The sequence below is a fragment of the Alligator mississippiensis genome, chromosome 5 (assembly GCF_030867095.1).
Source record: "Alligator mississippiensis isolate rAllMis1 chromosome 5, rAllMis1, whole genome shotgun sequence".
Lineage (NCBI taxonomy): Eukaryota > Metazoa > Chordata > Crocodylia > Alligatoridae > Alligator > Alligator mississippiensis.
This window is the reverse complement of record NC_081828.1, coordinates 121,937,110-121,955,975: the sequence shown is the minus strand read 5'-3', so window position 1 is coordinate 121,955,975 and position 18,866 is coordinate 121,937,110. Positions and strand designations below refer to the sequence as shown.

General features: G+C 42.4%; 1 protein-coding gene across 1 annotated transcript in view; it reads left to right on the top strand.

The window, feature by feature from the left end:
- Positions 1-18,866, top strand: part of VOPP1 (VOPP1 WW domain binding protein) — a 109,387-nt gene that overhangs the window by 64,953 nt on the left and 25,568 nt on the right. The window contains exon 2 of the mRNA XM_006275622.4: positions 1,851-1,909. Within this exon, the coding sequence (XP_006275684.1) occupies positions 1,851-1,909 (59 nt within the window). The remainder of the gene's footprint in view (positions 1-1,850; positions 1,910-18,866) is intronic.

The window sequence follows — 18,866 nt, the reverse complement described above, 5'->3', positions numbered from 1 at the left end:
AATGTAGTGCCTAAAATTACCATGCCATCTTTTAGTACTTCCAAAAGGAAGTACTAAATGACGGCACAGTAACATTGGCACCATAGCGGCACATGTAGACACACCCAGTATGGACACACAAACATCCACTGCTACTATACGTTCTCAGTAGGCTACACAGTGGCTGGGTAGGTACCTGGCTACATATATACCTGTACACGTGTGTCCACTATATATGTGAAATAAGATCTATATGTGTATTCACCAAAACTGGCAGTTGCACAGTTGAATAAGTGCCACTTGGGTATGTAAGTTTCCTCTGAAGCCCTGGATATTGGTGTAAGTTGGTGCTGAGAGTTTGGCTGTTTGACTCTTATAAGGTACTTATTAGTAGCCTCGTAAGTGCCTGGCTAGAAAGTTTTACTTATTTGCTCAGGATCAAATTAATTTTCATGTTATGAGTCAGGAAAGAATTGGCAAGCAGCACTGTTTTGTTTTGTTGGGTGTTTTTTTTTTTTTTTAAAAAACCTCCCTCTTACTTGGGACATGGTCCTCTTCTTCCTAGGGTCAACCAAGGATATTTTAACCTAACAAACTCTGTCATTGCTGTGGCCAAGACATTACCAGTGCTCATGTCTGCTGTGTTCATTACCTGTGGCTCATCATAGGGGATTTTTTTTCCCCAGGGTGCACCGTGGCTGTGTTACGCATGAGGAGCCGGAGTGGATGATTCTATGGGCTCTTTTGGATAAATGGTTCCCTCCAATGGAGGTGACTGGACTCCGTTGTTCAAGAGGCCCCTTTCAGATCTAGATTCCTACATTAGAATCAGTTCATTATGTGCTTAATATAGAGCAGGTAGCCTCATTCGTGAAGAGTGGAGGTAGAGATCTAAAAGCCTTTTCTTGCTGTCGGTTCTACCTGAATTAATTCAGAATTCCTGATCGTCAGAGAGGCTAATCAGCTTTCATAAGCGGTGATTTTTTTTTTTTTTTTTAGCAGAGCTAACCTGGAACTTGGGTATACCACTCCTGAGGTGCTGAATGCTCATGGAACTAAGTTGGCAGGGTATTCAGCTGGGGGGGTAACTCAAGCAAAACAAAATCCTCCTGTTCTATGGAAGATATCCCAGAATGTTTTGTCTCCATGACATGTGATGCCATAACTTCGAAGGAAACCACTGGAACACCCCCCTTCTCCTCCCCCTCTTTCCCCCCCCCTCCCCCCGACACACATGCACCGTATTGCGACCAGCAGTTTCCTTTCATAGAAACTTCAATCTGTCCCTTTGAAATGGCAATTAATTTTTATTTTGCTTTTAGATTTCATAGACATTAGGACTGGAAGGGACCTTGTAAGATCATCGGGTCTAGCTCCCTGCCCAAAGGGCAGGAAGTCAGCTGGGGTCAAAGGATCCCAGCAAGTTAAGCATCCAAATGTTTCTATTTAGAAAAATAAGAGAATACCCAAATACTGTCTCTCACCTTTGCCTCTCCCAGCTCTATTTAATCTGCATCAGAGTTTACGTAAAGATTATTATATCTGTGCTGTTAACTAGTAACTATTTAACTGCATAGTCATGTGAATGGTGCTGCAGTAGCTCAATTAAGGATGCTTCCATGTGGTTGAAAAGGGCCATCTTCAGGCTTATCAGGGCAGGATCTGGGACCCAGCTGTGAATAATAGAGTTGAAGATGGATAATTTAGTAACTTATCTTTAACATGATAAAATCTTTGGGAGCAAAGATCTGTGTTTTATTGTCTGAATTTATAATGTTATGCATGTTTATTTGATATTTGTAGTTATTGTAAACCAGCAAGTAGAAGTTGCATAAATAATAATGCTGAGGTCATTTTGTTTTTCTTTCTAGTGTACAGAGGCCAAAAAGCATTGCTGGTACTTCGAAGGATTGTATCCTACATATTATATGTAAGTAGTCATTGTTTTTCTTTAAGTGTAGTCTGCTGCTCAGAATTTTAGTCTTGTGACATTGGTCCTTTATCATCACATCATTCTTTCCAGAGTAGACAGAACTTGAAAGTGTAAAGTAAAAAATGCTCCAGAAGTGTGTTTGTGTTTGGGGGGAACTCCTAAAAACATCAAAACTCTCGGGTCTCCTTTATAACATAAAGAGAGAATAAAGAACGTGAGCCTACTTCCTTAGTACTTCCCATCTCAGACCACCTCAACTGGGAGAAGAATAAAGGATTGTATAAGAAGAATAAAGGATCATATAAACATCTCTGATTTCAGAACACTAAAAGGAAAGATAGCCAGAGCACAACGAGGACCCACATATACCTTTTTGTTTTGAAGAAGGAGCAGGTAACTGGGCAGGATACCAAGAGTGCTTTCAAAATAAATTTGTCCCTGTGGTAATACGGCTTATTTAATCCTGGGAGTTGAGATTATTTGTTATCCATAGTGTTGTTGCCTTGGTAGTGAGTAGCATCAAGATGAAATATGAACTAGACTTGAAGTCAGTGAGACTTAGGCACGTATGGAAAGAAATTGTGCAAAACTAAAGATGCAAAACTTGCATCGCTGGCTTAGCTTTCTCAGTACAGTAACAAAATGGAAGGAAGGATATGAGAGGAACCATCCTTTGGATTTAAGCGGGGAAAGTAGATGACATGTTGGATATTAAGTTTTGGGATTTGATGGCTGGGCACTTGCATGCCATGGTAACCGATGTGGGATGGATAGATGGATGCAAGTTATAGGTTCCCTAAGCTATATGCAAGCTATAGGTTCTCTATTCCCTAAAGAAATTTTTCTTTGCTTATAATGATGGATCTGGGATCACTATAGCTAATGTGCGGCATAAGAGCCCTCCCTCCTCACTATCCACCCCCACTTTATCTGCCTGAAATGAGAGAGAAACACTGCGGATAGACACAGCCAGGAAATGAGACATAAACCAAAGCCCCCCTGAAGTGACGCACAACATTTTAGATATCTGTTAATCATCCATGATCTAAAATGTTAACTGGGTAATGAAGTGTGTATGTGGCTCTTACTGTCTTTTCAGGTGACTGAAATGTTCAGAAATACTCATAAGCTGTTGACCAGAACAGATGAGTTAGTTTAAATAGGTTAATGTTCTTTGCATACTCATAACAAGAGGATTTTGTTCCACCTATATTTCACTTTTATGTTTTTTTGCTGCAATGTGGAAAAGAAGCTGAGATGTTCTGCAACAACTTAACATTCAGGAGCACATAATTTGCCATTGTATCTTGCCCATATGCATTCTTCTTAGCCAACTACTGTTTTTCTTGCTAATGAGATTGTATCCACTTTGAATTTTGTTGTTGACTCAGACTTCTTACTACAGGTAAATCCAGGTGGACTGGTAAAAATATTAAATACATATATATATTTAACAATCTATCTGCTGTAGTGAAACAGATCTGCCATGTATGAGGCTGCTTTCTAATTGTTTTTCTTGAGGCAACCAGCTTATCCCCACCTTTGTGTGCGGCGACTGATTACTCTGTGCAAAAATAGTGTATTTATTGTTTCCAGTTAATCAGTGAGATTTAACTAGGCTCAGAAGCAGATTAAAAACCCTGAAATTAAGACAGCTCATATATTCTGTTGAGAACTGAGAAAAGCTGTACTATTTGAGAATCAAAAGAAAACTGCTCAGTCTTTGGGATTCATCTCATGCCCTTGTGGCAGGAAACTGATAGACATTTTGACCGTGCCATTTCAAACAGATGATCATGATGATTATTAACTATGTTTTATTATGGTAGTGCCTAAGTGTCAACCAAAAATGGGGCCTCATTATGATGAGCACTGTGTGTACACGGAGTAGAAAATCTGCTGTGGAGTCTAAAGAGATAAGATGGACACAAGGTACTAGAGAGAGAGGTTCAGTTAGGGGAGTTTTAGCTAAATTGAGTGGAAGGACTAAAGAGAAGAGGGGCACTAATGGGAAGGGGGACTAAGGGGAGCTTAGCAGGGGAGAAGAGATGGAAACAGGGAAGCGTAGAGAAAAGCGGAGGTGAAAAGACTGTGAAAAGTGTTGAGGCAAGCAGGCAGTAAGCACAGGGCTGGAGCCATCCCCTCAGGACTGTAGATGTCCCTGATGACACCAGAGTCTAAAGTTACCTGCCTTGGCTGCTTTTGCAGCTGCTCCTACTAGCTGGGATTTCTGGCTGGCTCCTTCCTGTAGTTTATCCCCAGGATAAACTGGGAGGAGGGAGAGGCACAACATAGGTGTTGGTATCTCTTGAAGGTTCTCCTGTACCCAGTTCCAGGCCTGTGAGCTGCAGGATCTCTCTCACCCTCCAGTGTAGCAGGAGTCCAAAAAGGTGAATGCAGTTGGTCAGTTTAAGTACATAATGATTTTCATTGCATTTTCTTCTAAAAGCTATATCAGGATTGGCTGTCTTTCTTTATTTTATATAACTACAAATGAAATGTCATGTATGCTCCTTGATCTCAAGACCTATTTTTTTTTTTACTCTTGAGGTCTCTCAGAGGATCACGCCTTCGTGTTTGATAATATCTCTTTGTGACTTCATTACTACCCTGACAGCAGACATTTTTCCTCAAGGTGTTTTGTGTGCAGATGTCCCCTGTTAATTCACAGACCAGGTTCAGCAGAAGCAGCAGCAGAGCAAGTTTTCCCCAGATTGCCTCACCAATATACTTCATTGCTTTTCTATAGGCCCCTGCATGCATCATGGGGGATATTTAGTTTGTTTAAAAGTCCAACTCAGCATTTTACCCAAAATTATTGATAAAAGCCAGCATAATTTTAAATTGGAATTAGTCCAGATAACTGAGGCCACCCAAATGCTGTTAAGAAAAAGGGCTCTCTGGGAAACAAGAGGAAATCAGTTTGTTAAAACTGCTGGAAATTGAGCCTCCTGAACACAATAATGAGATGTTTGGCTGTTCTACCCCTTCATCCCTCTTTTGGGCAGGTGAATTAAAAAGAGCAGGTTTTTTCTGTGATGTCTGCCACACTTAGTTTCTTAGGACTCTGGGATCCACTATGAAACCAATGAGCCTGTGCTGACCTGAAGTAAGATACATCTTAGCCAGTCTGAGCTTGAGAAGATCTATATAATGACATCACTTTCACTTAAGTCCAGAACAACAGCTGGAATTTGGGACTTGCATTGTTGCTCTGGACCCCTTGGTTCCCTCAGACTAGTTCTGTCTCTGTTCAGTCTGTGGTCTTTCTGTTGGCACTACCACAAATGTTGTTAATCTGCATCAGCTATGATGGCTTGAGGAGGAGTGCAGTCTGGTTGACTAGATACTTGCTGAGATCTGGGTTAGGTCCCTAGACTTTGTAGCTGGTTGGCTCTTTTTATAGATGGATGGACATTTTTATGGCCTGATGATTACTTTGCACATCTGGCTGGTCTAAATTTATTGTGCGATAAATGAGTTAATTGTGTAATAATTACTTTGCAGTATAGCTGGTCTTATTTTACATGTGTGGCTGGTTTAAATTTATTGCACAATTGACCAGTTAATTACATAATATATGTAACATGTGGCAGGGGCCTTTGCTGTGGCTCTCTTTCCTGTTCCACTCTGTGCCTATTTGGCCTATTTGGGTGGTCAGCTCTTTGGGGCAGAGATTGCCTCTTACTCTTTACCCATTGAGCACAATGGCTAGGAACAGAAGTTACGCATAAACTGGTTTAAGTAATCGGAAACTGGTTTAAACCTGTACAAGAACAGAAGCTCAGTGTACATAAACCGGTTTCAAAACGGCTGAAACTGATTTAAGATAAACCTGGTTGAATGTAGTATCAGATTTAACTGATTTGAGTCAAAGCAGTTTAAGAAACATCTGTCCAGGTTCAAGTTAAGGTTCAAGTGTTCCTGGTTCAAGTTAAATCACAGTTCCCTAGCATACCAGCATGCTTTATACCTCTGGGCTGGCCTGTGCTGTCTGCTCCAGGTGTCTTGGGCCAGGGAGGGGGGTTAGACCCACCTTCCCCTGAGTACAGAGCTGCCCTGCTGCTAAATTTGCTGAAACTTACTACTGGCTCTGACTTTGGAGTACAAATCTCAGAGGTGTCTGGAAGCAGAGAGAGGAAGTGATGAGCAACCCTGCAGAGTCCTACTGCTGTGAGTCTGGACTGCAAATCCCAGAGACCTCAGGGGCAGCAGGAAGAGGAAGTGAACACACAGCCCATGCTGGCTACATACCAGACACCTGTGCTCTAGCGCTTCCCAGCTTCTGCCCTGAGCTATTGCAGACATATGGCTGCATTGCCTGAATCGAAAGTAAATGTGTGTCCAGTTGTTTCTCAGTTTAATCTCTGCAGTTTAGACTAACCTGCAAAGACTGAATTGATTCAGCTTGTGGCTTTTTGATGGTCTGTACTTAGCCAATAGGACTCCTCCTGGTCTTGCTTACTGGAGTGCATATTTGTAAATACTTGCAGAAGGAAGGATGATCACCAGGAATCTGGGTTTTCCATTTCCCATGGAAAGATGGAGTAAAACACGGATTTCCCCCCCTTACCAAAGTAAAATGCGGATTTCTCATTTTAGCAGAGAAAGCAAGTTTTGCAACGAGCCTTATGCAGGCTGGCAGAGTTCCAGCCTGCAAGGGGACTGGGAGGGAGTGGGAGCAGGGCAGTCAACCAGGGTGCGCCATGTGCATATACATGCACATGGCAGTCAGGTAACCTGGAGAGCAGCTCCTGTAGGTAAGTGGCAAAGGGGGATTGAGGCCTCATAGGGAGGGAGCCAGGCAGGGCTTGGGGCCTGGGGCTACAATACATGGCTGCAGGGCCCCGGCAGGGATGGGGCTGCAGGCAACACATCTGGGGGGCAGCTCCCCACTGCTGCATGTACTCCAGGGGGGCAAGGGAGACCCGTGCACACCAGATCTGTGGGTGGAGCAGGGGGTGGAGGTGGGCTGCCCGCTGCAGGCTTGGGCTTCCACCCTGCTGCCCTCCCCCTGTCCCTCTGTAGCTCAGCAGGTGCAATCTGGTGCTGCCAGGCAGAGCAGGTCAATGCAGGTAAGCTGTTTGCCGCTGCAAGCTCTGCGGTGCCCTAGCGATGCATCTCCTCCACATGCAGCATCAGGGAGCCACCCCCTCCCCCCCGAGCCTGTAGCAGGCAAGCAGCAGTGGGGCAGCTGGGCTCCGCTCTGCTGCAACAGCCGCTGCCTCCTGCCCCCATAGCCCTAGGAGATGGGGTCCCCCTCTGGCAGGGCTAAGGTGACAGGGGCTGTTGGTAGGGGGTGAGTGACACCAGCAGGACTGGGGGAGGCTGTGAGGGGGAGTGAGGGGCACAAGCAGGGCTGGGGGGCTGTGGGGAGGAGAGGCACAAGCAGGGCTAGGAGGGCTGTGGGAGGAGTGAGGGGACACCAGCAGGGCCAGGAATGCTGTGGAGAGGGGGCTGGAGGTGGGGCCTTTCATTTTAATCATGGATTTAGGGGTTTTATCAGAGAATTTACAATTTTTTTATCAGAGAATTTGAGATTTTTTATTGGAGAAAACCAGGATTCCTGGTGATCACTAACAGCCAGCATGGATTTGTTAAGAGCAAATCTTGTCAGATCAACTTGATATACTTCTTTGTCAAAGTAACTTTTTTGGTGGATAAAACGAATGCCATTATCTTCAGTGATCTAGGGAGATGTGGGCTAGATAGAATTACTATTAGGTGGATGCATAATTAGCTGAATAACTACAAGTAAACAGTAACTATAATGAAACCAAACCTCCTGTCATTCTGACCTTGATCCAACTGGGATTCAACAAGATTCTGTTCCAGGTCTGGTGTTTAACAATTTCTGTTTGTGATTTGGATGTAAGAATAGAGATGTCCATGCTTCCAGATGAGACAAAACTGGGACGGGTTGGAAACACTTGGAAGGCCAGGACTAGAATTCAAAAGGATTAGAGAACTGATCACTAGATCATAACATGACATTCTGCCAAGACAAATGTAAGGTGCTACTCTTAGAGAAGAAAAAGCAAATGCACAAATACGTAATAGGAAGCAATTGTTTAGGCAGCAACATTGCTGAGAAGAATCTGTGGGTTTTGATGGATCACAAACTCAATGAGCCAGCAAAACAATGTAGCTGCCCAAAAAATCCCCAAATGCTGTTTTGGGTTGCCTTAACTGCGTCATAGTAAATAAAACAGGGGAGGTGATATTACTGTCTTACTCACTGCTGGTTATAAGTCTCAACTGAAATAGTGTGTGCAGTTTTGGGATTTCTCAGTTTAAGAAGAAGGTAGAGTAACTGGAGGGGATCTAGAGGCAAGCTCCAAAGATGATGAAGGGGTTGGGATGCAAGCTGTATGAGGGAAAACTGAAATAACTAGGTGTGTGTAAGTTGTTGACAAGAATTTTAAGGGTGGGGACATGATAGCAATTCTCAAATGTTTAAAAGGCTGCCCTAGAGAAGAGGGAGAACAAATATTTCCCCTTGCCTCAGAGGGCAGGACACAAAGCAAACTGTAAAAAAATGCAGCAAAGCAGATTTAAATGAAATATCAATTTAAAAACAAACAAACAAAACCTTTCTTTCAGAACAGTAGGGCAGTGGAACAAATTTTCTAGGGAAGTTGTAGCGTCTCCTTCATTGGAGGTTTTCAAGAAGAGGCTGAATGGGCATTTGCCTGGGATCGTAGAGAAATAATGCATCTTGCCTTTTGCACAATGGGTTGAACTAGATCAGGGCTGTTCCACTTCTCAAGAGCTAAGGGCTACATTCTGTGAAGGCTGCAATAGTGCGAGGTACAGTGCCATCCCCGCTGCATGACATGCCTGGGCAACCAAGTGATGGCTGGGTAGGAGCCCAAAGGGGTTAATCAGTAGCCTTTACAGGGATGTGTGACCCATCAGCTGCCAGTTGGACGGCCTTGGATTATATAATCTTTCAGTTCCCCGCCCCAGCCCTGCAATTCTACGTGTTGGACATTTGGCAGGATAGGAACAAGACTGAAATCACCATTTTATTTCATATGAGTTGGCAAGCAGCTGTGAAAGAAACATGTTTCAGTCCCTAGTGGTTGCTGCTGAATTAGAGATAGTGGCTTAAAGATTAAATGTGCCATGTCTTAGGGATTTGAATTGTGCATCTGTATGACATTTACCCTTGAAAAAATGAAACAGGCAAAGCTCTCAAGGAAGAGAGACTGGCTGTTCAGAAGTGTAAATCAAAGGCTTGTAGTATGTGTCAGTGGTGTGCAGGAGGATTTGTAGCATGCACTGCAGAAAACAGGAGCTTGCTGTTTTATGTACAGCCTTTGCCCTAGCCCAGTGGTTCTCAGCCAGGGTTCTGTGAGATCCTTTTAAGGATGTTGCAGGTTGCTGTGCAATATTACCTCTGTAAGGCATGCAAACACCTACGTGTGACTCGCAGGATAAATCCAGAGATTTCAAATAGGAAATCTGTAGTGTCAAAAAATAATGTTCTGACCTGTGTTGCTCTTTCTGAGTTTTGCAAAAAAGAATTGCTCCATTAATTCATTCGTTTCTTGTGAATGGAAAAAATGAAGAGCTGGCACTTGCCTAGGAGTCCCTTGAATCTAAAAAGGTTGAGAAGCACTTGGCCTAGCCACTTAGGATCATAAGTGCCTCTCCTTCCTTAGTGAAAAAGGTCTTCCGATTACTATTTTCTAGCTTGCAAAGAAGCTAATGCTAGAGTGCAGCTAGCAATGTAGCTGCTTTAGGAGGGTCAGAGTTATGTTTTGATTATGGTTAGTAACTATGAAACAAGAATTTCATTTGTGGAGAAGTTTTCAATAGATTGAGGCTAGAGACAGAAGTTACACACAAACCGGTTTACATGATCAGAAACTGGTTTAAACCTGTAACAAAACACAAGTTCAGTGCACATAAACTAGTTTCAAAATGGCTGAACCTGGTTTAAGATAAACCTGGCTGAATGTAATATCAGACTTAACTGATTTAAGTCAAACCAGTTTATAAAACTTCTGTCCCAGACCCCTTCCTGCTTCAAGTTAAATCACAGTCCCCCAACATCCCAGAGTTTTGCAGTCCTGGGCTAGGCTGCGCTATCTGCTCCAGAGAGCAGGGCTGGCCCTGCCCCTCTGCTCCCTAGCTGGAGCAGTAAGGGCTGGCTCACTGACCTCACTGGTTGGCTCACTGCCCCCCACCCCTGCCCAGGCAAACACTGTCGTGGAGGGTGGGATTGAACTTCCTTTCCCCCAAGTATAGATCTACCCTGCCCTGCTTATTTAGTGCTGGCTGAAACTGAGGACTACAAATCTCAGAGGCACCTGGAAGCAGGAAGAGTGAGTGATGAGCAACTCTGCAGAGTCCTGCTGCTGTGAGTCTGGACTATAAGACTAACCTGCAAAGACTGAATCAATTCAGCCTTGGGCTTTTTGACTGTGTTTAGCCTCAGAGTACAAGAGATGGTGAAACAGACATTACTCTAACACCTGGACCCAAAGAAGCAAGTTCGTGAGAATCTGAAAAAGGGAAAAATAAAGAGTTTGCACCTAATTTTTCTTTGTGATGGATAGAAAGAATGCTCTCTTTTGGTTCAAATGTTGGATTGTATGCTGGGTTTTATTCAAGAATTTTAGTTGTTACCTACTTAATTTGATTCAAGATTGTATTATTAGTGACCAGAGATTAGGAAGAAAGAGCAAGTGAAGTGATTAAGAGAAGTGATTTTTTTTTTTTTTTGGTCCTATTAGGATTGTTTAAAAACCTTGTAAATTGGCACTTATTTTAACTTGGTTGTTTGTGAAATGCATGGTAGAAAAGTGTTGTTATAGATGTAGCATTGGTCTGCTCTTAAGTTTTAGTGTTGAGAAGAATGACTTCCTTACCTTTGAGAACTCAGGTGTTCTACAGCCAAACAAAGATTAGATTTAATAGATTAAGAAAGAAATCAGAATTCTTCCCCCCCCTCTGCCCCTAACACAGACACACATGCAAGGACCTCCTCCCCCCCCCCCCCAAAAACAAAAGAAATCCCAAAATATACAAAAAAAATTCTATTGTTTTAGGTAGATCTGTATTATTTTAAAGAGCTTTCCACTTTGCCTGCCCCTCAGGAAAAAAAAAAAACATTTTCCCCCTTCACAGATCATTGCTAAAGAAAATAATTTGGCCCTATGCCTATTTTTCTGGCTTTGTTGAGTTTAGGTCAAAGCCTTATAATAATATTTCCTTGTACTTTAAAAAAAAAGTTGTTATTAATACAAAGGAGATGCTGTGCCAGGTGATAACCTAAATGCTTTTAAATTATAGGCTTTTAACACTATACAAGTTAATAGCCAATACAGCACTGTTTGCACTGTTAACATTAATCTGGAATTGATCATATCTCCATATGGCCAAGTAGTAGATAATGTTAGTATATCTTTTCTCTTTATCTGGTACGCGTAATAGATTTAGCCTTCAGAAGAGGGAAATCCAGCTTTTGTTTAATTTAGCTAGTTGCATTTTCCAGTCAGTAAAATTTGACTAAAGAATTAACAACAACCACCATTTCCCTATGGTCCCTGCTTGTGCTCTGTGAAGCCATTAACCTTTTGAGATGTAGTATATTTCATCCTAGTATACATTTGCCTGGATTTTATCAGAGAGTTGGCTTGTTTGTTGTTGATCCAAAAAATAAATATTAAGAGTATTCTTAACATTTTACTTCCCCACTCAAACCATTAGTTTCTCAGCTTATTATCTAAGTCACATGTAGAGATGCCAATCCATTATCTTACTCTCACTAGAGTGAGGTTCTTGTGCGGCTTGGTGGTGATCAGAAATACTGGGGAATAAACTGTCCTTTGGATTCTGATTCATCTTCTTTGCAGATATGTATAGATATCCCAGACTCTGCTCAAGGCCTAGATTGTGCTCTTTGTCTGGATGCCCAGAAAGCAAGATTGTAGAAGGAAGTTCAGTTCAGCTTTATCTAAACATACCAGCCTAGCCTTTGCCCAGACATGCTTAGAAACGAGAGAGATTATTCCTGAACATTTCTCTGACCTGAACAAAAAAGGGTGGATGAACTGCCATTAATGTTGTCAGCATTGGATCAGGCTCCTAACACAAGGAACAGAAAGGAGGTAAGGAGCAGAGAGTACTGGGACATCATATCTTGTTATGGATATAGCTAGAACCTGCAGTAGGATTCAATAGTGCATGTTCTTGGCCTTTACATAATGCCCCTATAGTCAAGATTCTTTCTTTTTTTCCCCAGTGGCTTGCAGATATTCCCCAGCAACAGAATACTGAATATATTATAGAAGACACTAAACTAATCTTATATACATTACAAATGCAGGCCCTCATTCTTAAAGAAGATCCCCTACAGCTAACCCTCTCCATCCCCTGCAAACCTGTGAACTGACATGTTGACCCGCCTGTAAACTCAGAGTTTGCCAACCTGCAAGCTCACATGTTGTCAGTGATGTCTGGGGGGCACTACAGAAGTGCAAGTGTTGTGCTTACTGAACAAGGGACAGAATTGAGGTCAATGTTTGCTTTGTACAGGTCTGGTAATATGCCACCTACTATAATCAATAAATTGCTTACCCAAAAGGCAAATCAGGGATTAAAAAAAGAAAACTCTAAAATCTTCAGTAATTCATAATACACTCTGTTTTTCCAGTACTGATGATATCTATAATTACATTAACCAGACACTATTTCAAATCAGTCTATTAGTTTACAGTTTGTTGGCATGTTAGTAATTACAACCAGTAAAGGGAGGCAGTGTGGGAGGTGACTATTAACTCTGCTTGGTGGTAGGTTGTTTAGTAGTCAAACTATTCCTTCATAAGAGATCCCACAAAAAAAAAAAAGGAATAGCTGCCTGTATAGGGAAATGCTAAGCCGTTTTTTTTTCTTTAATCTCTTTCAATTTTAGTAATCTTTAGGAGGAATTTATATCAATAGTAATTAGCATGTTTGCAGACAAAGCAATGTATTTATCTTCAGATTGATGATGTCTGGTTTTTAAAATTTGTTTTTGGCACATAAACTAGTGTAGTGCACATATGTAATAGATTACTTCATGCCTATGTTTCATTTTTTTTTCCCAGATCATTATGCATTTTTTTAAAAAGGTTTACATTCCAAGTATCAGTTCCCCTGCAGAATAAATCTATCCTAGCAAAAAACATGTTTCTACAATACACATACAGTAATCCATAGACTGACGTTTTCTTTCTTTGCTTTGCAATGCACCATTGATTGTATCAGTGTGCTGTGTATTTTAATCGTTTTGAAATCCATTCCACAATTTTTGCTAGCATTTTTGACTGAAAAAGTGTCTAATTGTGCAGGCTTGTGATATAACTTTTTTTTTTTACATTGTGGCTGAGGGAGTCACCATAACTCATACCAAAATCAATGTAAACTCATTTTTCTCCTTGCCCTATTCTCTTGCTTCAATATATTAGAACACAGGCACATTCTCAAAGACCTAATGCAATAGATCTGTGCCAGACCTAGAGCAACCCACAATCTTAAATATCAGGCTTTCTCCGTTATGGGAGTTACTTGATATGCTCCACATCCTGTTAATGTTTACTCCTTTTAATTAAGTTGGTTTTCCTGATGTTACACTTAGCCTTCCAATTACAATTACAGCTGCATGAAATGTCAGCAGGTGTGTGCTTAGGGCAGTAATCTAGCTGCAGATTTTTTTTTTTTTCATTTGATCTCAAAGCAGTGTGGTGGGAGGAGGGGAAGAAGACATTGTATAAGAGATTACATAATTCCAGACACATTATATGATTGGCACTGTATAAAAACATGTGCCTGGATGCAGAACATATACCTGGTCACTGATTTTAGTTGCAAGTGATGACAGATAGGTCTCTCAGGTGCATTCTCAGTCCAGCTCAAGAACATGAGGGGAGAGTGTAGATCTTGAACAGTAATTATCAGGTACTGAACACTGCATGGGGCAGTCTTTACTTTAAAAGAAAAGGAAAGAAAAGAAAAAGAAAACTAGGGATTTCTATCATAATGATTCAAAATACTGCAGTGATGCTAATGTAAGCTTTAACATTCTGGGCAACTATAGAGTGTGACAATGTGTGTGTTTAAATAAGGGATAGTGGCCAAATTCACCAAAGAAGTTAGATATTGCAATGCTGAGTGTTATAGTACCTAATCATTAGATATTCTGTGGCCATTGAAATCCTCAGTCCTGAGGTAGGTTCCAAGCTCCCTATATAATCCATGAGGAGAGTTAGGTACTATGGGCTATGGCAAGTTGAACAAGAAGTGGCCTGAGAACCTGTGGAAGATCCTGAGGAGAGGAGTAGGGCCAAGTTAATTGGGCACCTCACTTTGCTCTGGTTTCACAGCTGTGAACTATTTGGTGGAGTTTGGCATCTGAGTCAGGCCAGCCTTTTCTCACAAGATTTTTGAGAAGAGAAAAAGTGACCCAGGTCATTGGTGTCCCCACCTAACTGATGGGATACCTGATCGCAATTCCCACTGTTTGATTTTTGGAGCAGGGACTAGAGGCCAGGTCTCCTATACCTAAGGAGAGTGCCTTAAACACCAGGTCATTGGCCACTCAGGGTGGAGGAGTTTCTCCTTGGGGAGGCTCTTTAATGATTAATGAATAATTAAATAATCACTGGAGTACAAGATTGTCTTGCATTCTGAATAAATTCCCGAAACCACAGTGCTGCAGAGTGTATTTTTCACTTTCTACAAGCTAGACAGCCAGGATAATGCCCTATCTAATTGCGGACCTGAATGAGGGCTCCAAACAGCCCGGCAGCATTAGCCGTGAATTGCCTTTGTATTTTATCGTTGGGAAAAACTTAAGCACGTAGAGACTTGTAGGTGCCCCTAGGGTTAGGTGGCACCTAAACTGGGGTTTAGAGAATCTCAACATCAGCTATATGTTAGACTTGGGTACCTAAATCCCTTTGTGGATTAGCTCCATGCCTATTGCTGGGGTGCATAGAAGCAAATTACTGTGCATTCCTTTTCTTTAGCAGGGGAGTAGACAGCAATTTAAAACATAGGCACCCATTGGCCCCCTGCCTTCCATAGCACGTCTGCCTTGGAAGTTTATGAGCCTATCAGAGTCAATATGATCACTAACCCAGTGGGTGCAGTATAAGCTAGAGAGCTAGTAGTGTGTTAATAAGAGGCCTGGTGATTAGCAAAGTCAGTGTTCCAGTCACTGTAAGAGATTTACCCTTCTATCTCCAGGAAATTTAAAAACTGTCATAGTATGGAGAATGTATGCCTGCCTGTGCCAGAGCTTTAAATTAGCATGTTTCTCTGCTCTGTTCTGCTAAGTACAGGTCTGCAGCTGAGGCTGAGAAATAGCTGTGAATATATTTAAAGGGCAAAATGCTATCTCTCCCTCCAAGGATGGGCTAGACCCAAATCGCAACAGAACTGGTTTGGTTCTGCTGCAGCAGGGAGTACATATACTTGTGCAGGCTGCAGGAAAGCTACACAGTGGGATTTGGCACCTCCTATGGGGAAGGAGAAACACTTTACATTGGCTTTCTTCAGAGACCTGAGAAGAGGGAGTTGAAGACTGGGTAGGCTGCAATGTTGCTGTGGATTTATAGACTCCCTTGTGGATAGTAATAACCATGGAGCAGCTGTACAAATCCCTCCTGCTCAATTGAGGGAGTATTCCTACCTTCTATACATTGTGTAGGCCCCTGTGCAAGGGCAGTGTGATTGGGCTGCTCATAAGAACCCAGCATTCATCCCTATGTCATTTTTCACATTTGCATGAAGGACAAGAGCTCAGACGTTTTTTCTCATTGTAAAGAATTTTAGTCGTGTCAGAAGCTTAATTTGAACTATACTGGTTATATGTATATATACCTGTCTCTTGTTGCTGCACAGTAGGATAATTAACTTGGAATTTCTCCTCTTTCTTATTACATCCTCCTGCTTTCCCCAGTTAAATGCTGGCTGACTTATCAAGTGCTTGGATAAGTGCATCTCCATTGCTGTCCCAGGTGCTGTAGCTGGTGTTTTGCTTTGAAACTACTGGTGTTCCACAGAAGTTACACTTGCATTCAGCAGTGAAGCAATTATATTCATTATACATAATGACAGTTGCTGAAATCTGGGCTCCATTTTTCCTAGGCAGTGTTTTCACATATAATAAAAGAGAGCCTCTGTCTCAAAGAGCTTGTCAGTGAAATTAAAACAAGAAGGAAAGACAGGCAGGAAGAAGTGATTTGTCCAAGGTCAAACGGTAGATCAGTGGCAGAGCTGAGATTGGAACATAAATATCTTGATGTCTAGTTCAGCGCGTTTTTCACTGGATCATTCAAAGGTGTCTGACTCATGATATTTATATACGTATATGCCAAATTTGGACACCAGGGGTTTGAGTTTTTCAGAGGTGCTGATCACTTACTACCCCTATGGACTTCAGATGAAGTGGTGGGTGCTTAGTGTCACTGCCGTGCACTGCAGTGAAGGGTACGAGACCTTTGAAGGCCGTCAGGTGGGTACTTATGACGCTTGGAGTGGAATTAGGCACAGACGCGTATCAGTTGCAAAGGAAGATTATTTACTTACGCCGTTAAGGTGGTGAAAGACGGAGGTTAGAGATATTCGGTTAGTTACAGCTTAAGGTTCGAAGGTCGGTCTGCATGAAAGTCTTTCGTCGGGCAGATAAACGGAAAAAAAATCGGGCCGGCAGGTCGGTGATTTACGTCTTAAGATTGGGTCGAGACGCAAGGGGGGCACTGGCAAGTGATCAAGTTGTCAGTTACTCTGATACGTGTGATCAGAGGTCTCCAAGGTTCGTACGGAGGTCCCCCTTCTTCACGGAAGTGAAGATGGGTTTTATTTGTATATTAGCCAATTGTTTTTCGCCACGTCATAAATTTAATTAGAATCGCCAATTGTATAGTGGTCTTCGCTAGGGTGTTATCATAGGAACACTCCCAGACACTCCCCTGTCATTCCGACCACTTACAATGATTTATATAAAGCAAAGAAGGCAAAAGTTTTTATCTCTGTTAGTGGCGCAGTAATAAATTTCTTTTTGACATGCGCAGAAAAAAAACTGTTATTTTCATCTTGTTAGTTAACCCTTAGTTACCTTGTATAGATTAAAACTGTTTTGATTAATATATTTCTTGCTTGTGGCATGGGCAGTACTTAATTTGGTTGTGACACTTAGCACCTCTGAAAAACAGGCTATATGTTCACACAATACCCCTGAAATGCAGCTAACTCTAAAGTTGAGGGTTGTGAACAGCTGGAGTCTAATAAACGACATAGCTGTTCAGGGACTTTGCCCCTGGCCATCCTGGCCCTGCTCTGATGAAGTGGGAGCAGAGGGCCTTGATGTTAAGGCATCAAACAATTTCAGCCCCAGTTCTCACTCAGGCAAAATTCCCATTGATTTTGGGGTTTGGACTCTGTTTCTGTTTTCAGAAGCATGCCTGGTAATTTTGTGTTTTCAGCAGACTGCCCAAGCAGAACAAAGTCCCTGGCATAAGCTCTTCCCAGTCCTTGAAGAGATTTCCCTTCTGTTTAACTAAGTTCCTTCCTAATGCCTTGATACCCTGGGACTTCACATACTTACAAGTTCAATCTATGCTTTGCTTCAAAGAATACTTACTGTGACAGCAGCATACACACAGTAATACTCAGGACCATCCTAAAATGAATCAAGCAGTAATGGAATAAACTTGTATTTCAGTTATCCGTGACTATGCTTATGTACAAGGATCTGGGTTTTTTGTTTCCTGTGGAATAACATGGGAAAATGTGGATTTTCCCCTTTAAAGGAGAAAAATTAAGATTTTTCCCTTTGAATCAGGAAACCACAGGTTTCCCCTTTTGCAGACAGCTCTCTACTGATGGGCAGAGTTTCAGCCTGCATAGAGCTGCTTGCAAAAAGGGCACGAAACCCTAAACCCTGTCCAGAAGGGGAGGGGATGGGGCAGGGCCTGAGAATCTGAGACCCACCAGGGCTGGCTCAGAATCACTTTGCCTCCTGCAACCTTTGGGGTAAATAGGGCCTGGAGGGCTGGAGCCTGGGGGTGGGGGTGGCTGGGTAGGGTAGGGGGCTGTTGTTCAGGAGTGAGCAGCACCAGTGTGACCAAGGTGGGGCAGGGGGCTGTGGGTCTGGAGTGAAGGGCACCAGCAGGGTTGGGGGTGGGGTAGGGGGCTGGGAGTGAGGGGCACTGGCAGGGCTGGGAGTGGCCAGGGGGCTGCAGGTTAGGAGTGAGAGCTACCATCATATTGGGACTGCTCAGTGCCACAAAGCAGCAGGGAGGATAGCCACAGCTGGACCTGCATTCTGGTGAGTGAAAGAGGCAAGAGAAACTCTGATTTTTTTTTCATGGTAAACCAAAATCAAACGTGCAAATAATATAGGTATTTAGAATTTATGTTTTTATAATGATTGAGGCTTCCTAATTGCCTTAAAATTGTAAATATATTAATAAAACAATGTGTTCAACTGATGTGTGTGTATTTATGTATATAGTGGCATTTTATATTAATCATGGAAACACAGATTTGGGGGGTTTTATCAGAGTTTGGGATTTTTAACAGAGAAAACTAGGATCCCACCTCATGAGTTGAGAGCTCCCTAAAATAATGCCTTCCCGTTCATATCCTTAAGGCCTACTACTGTTTGACACTACCTTTATACTACTGTAATTCCATTGTGTTCAGTGAACTTGCCCTAATTTACAGTCGAGTCAGATCACAGTCAGACTCATAGGAAACAGCCACACATGCAGGCATGTGCACTTGCAGCTATTTGAATAGAAGTGGTGCGAATTTGAGCAGGGGCTTTTTGCCTCAGCGCATGTGCCCGGACATGCACTTTGGTGTAGTGCAAGTTGTGCCACTTGGGGCAAAATAACCCTGTCTGGCTTCTCCTGGATCTGCAGTCAGGGGGAGCTAGAGATCAGGGCCAGCACCT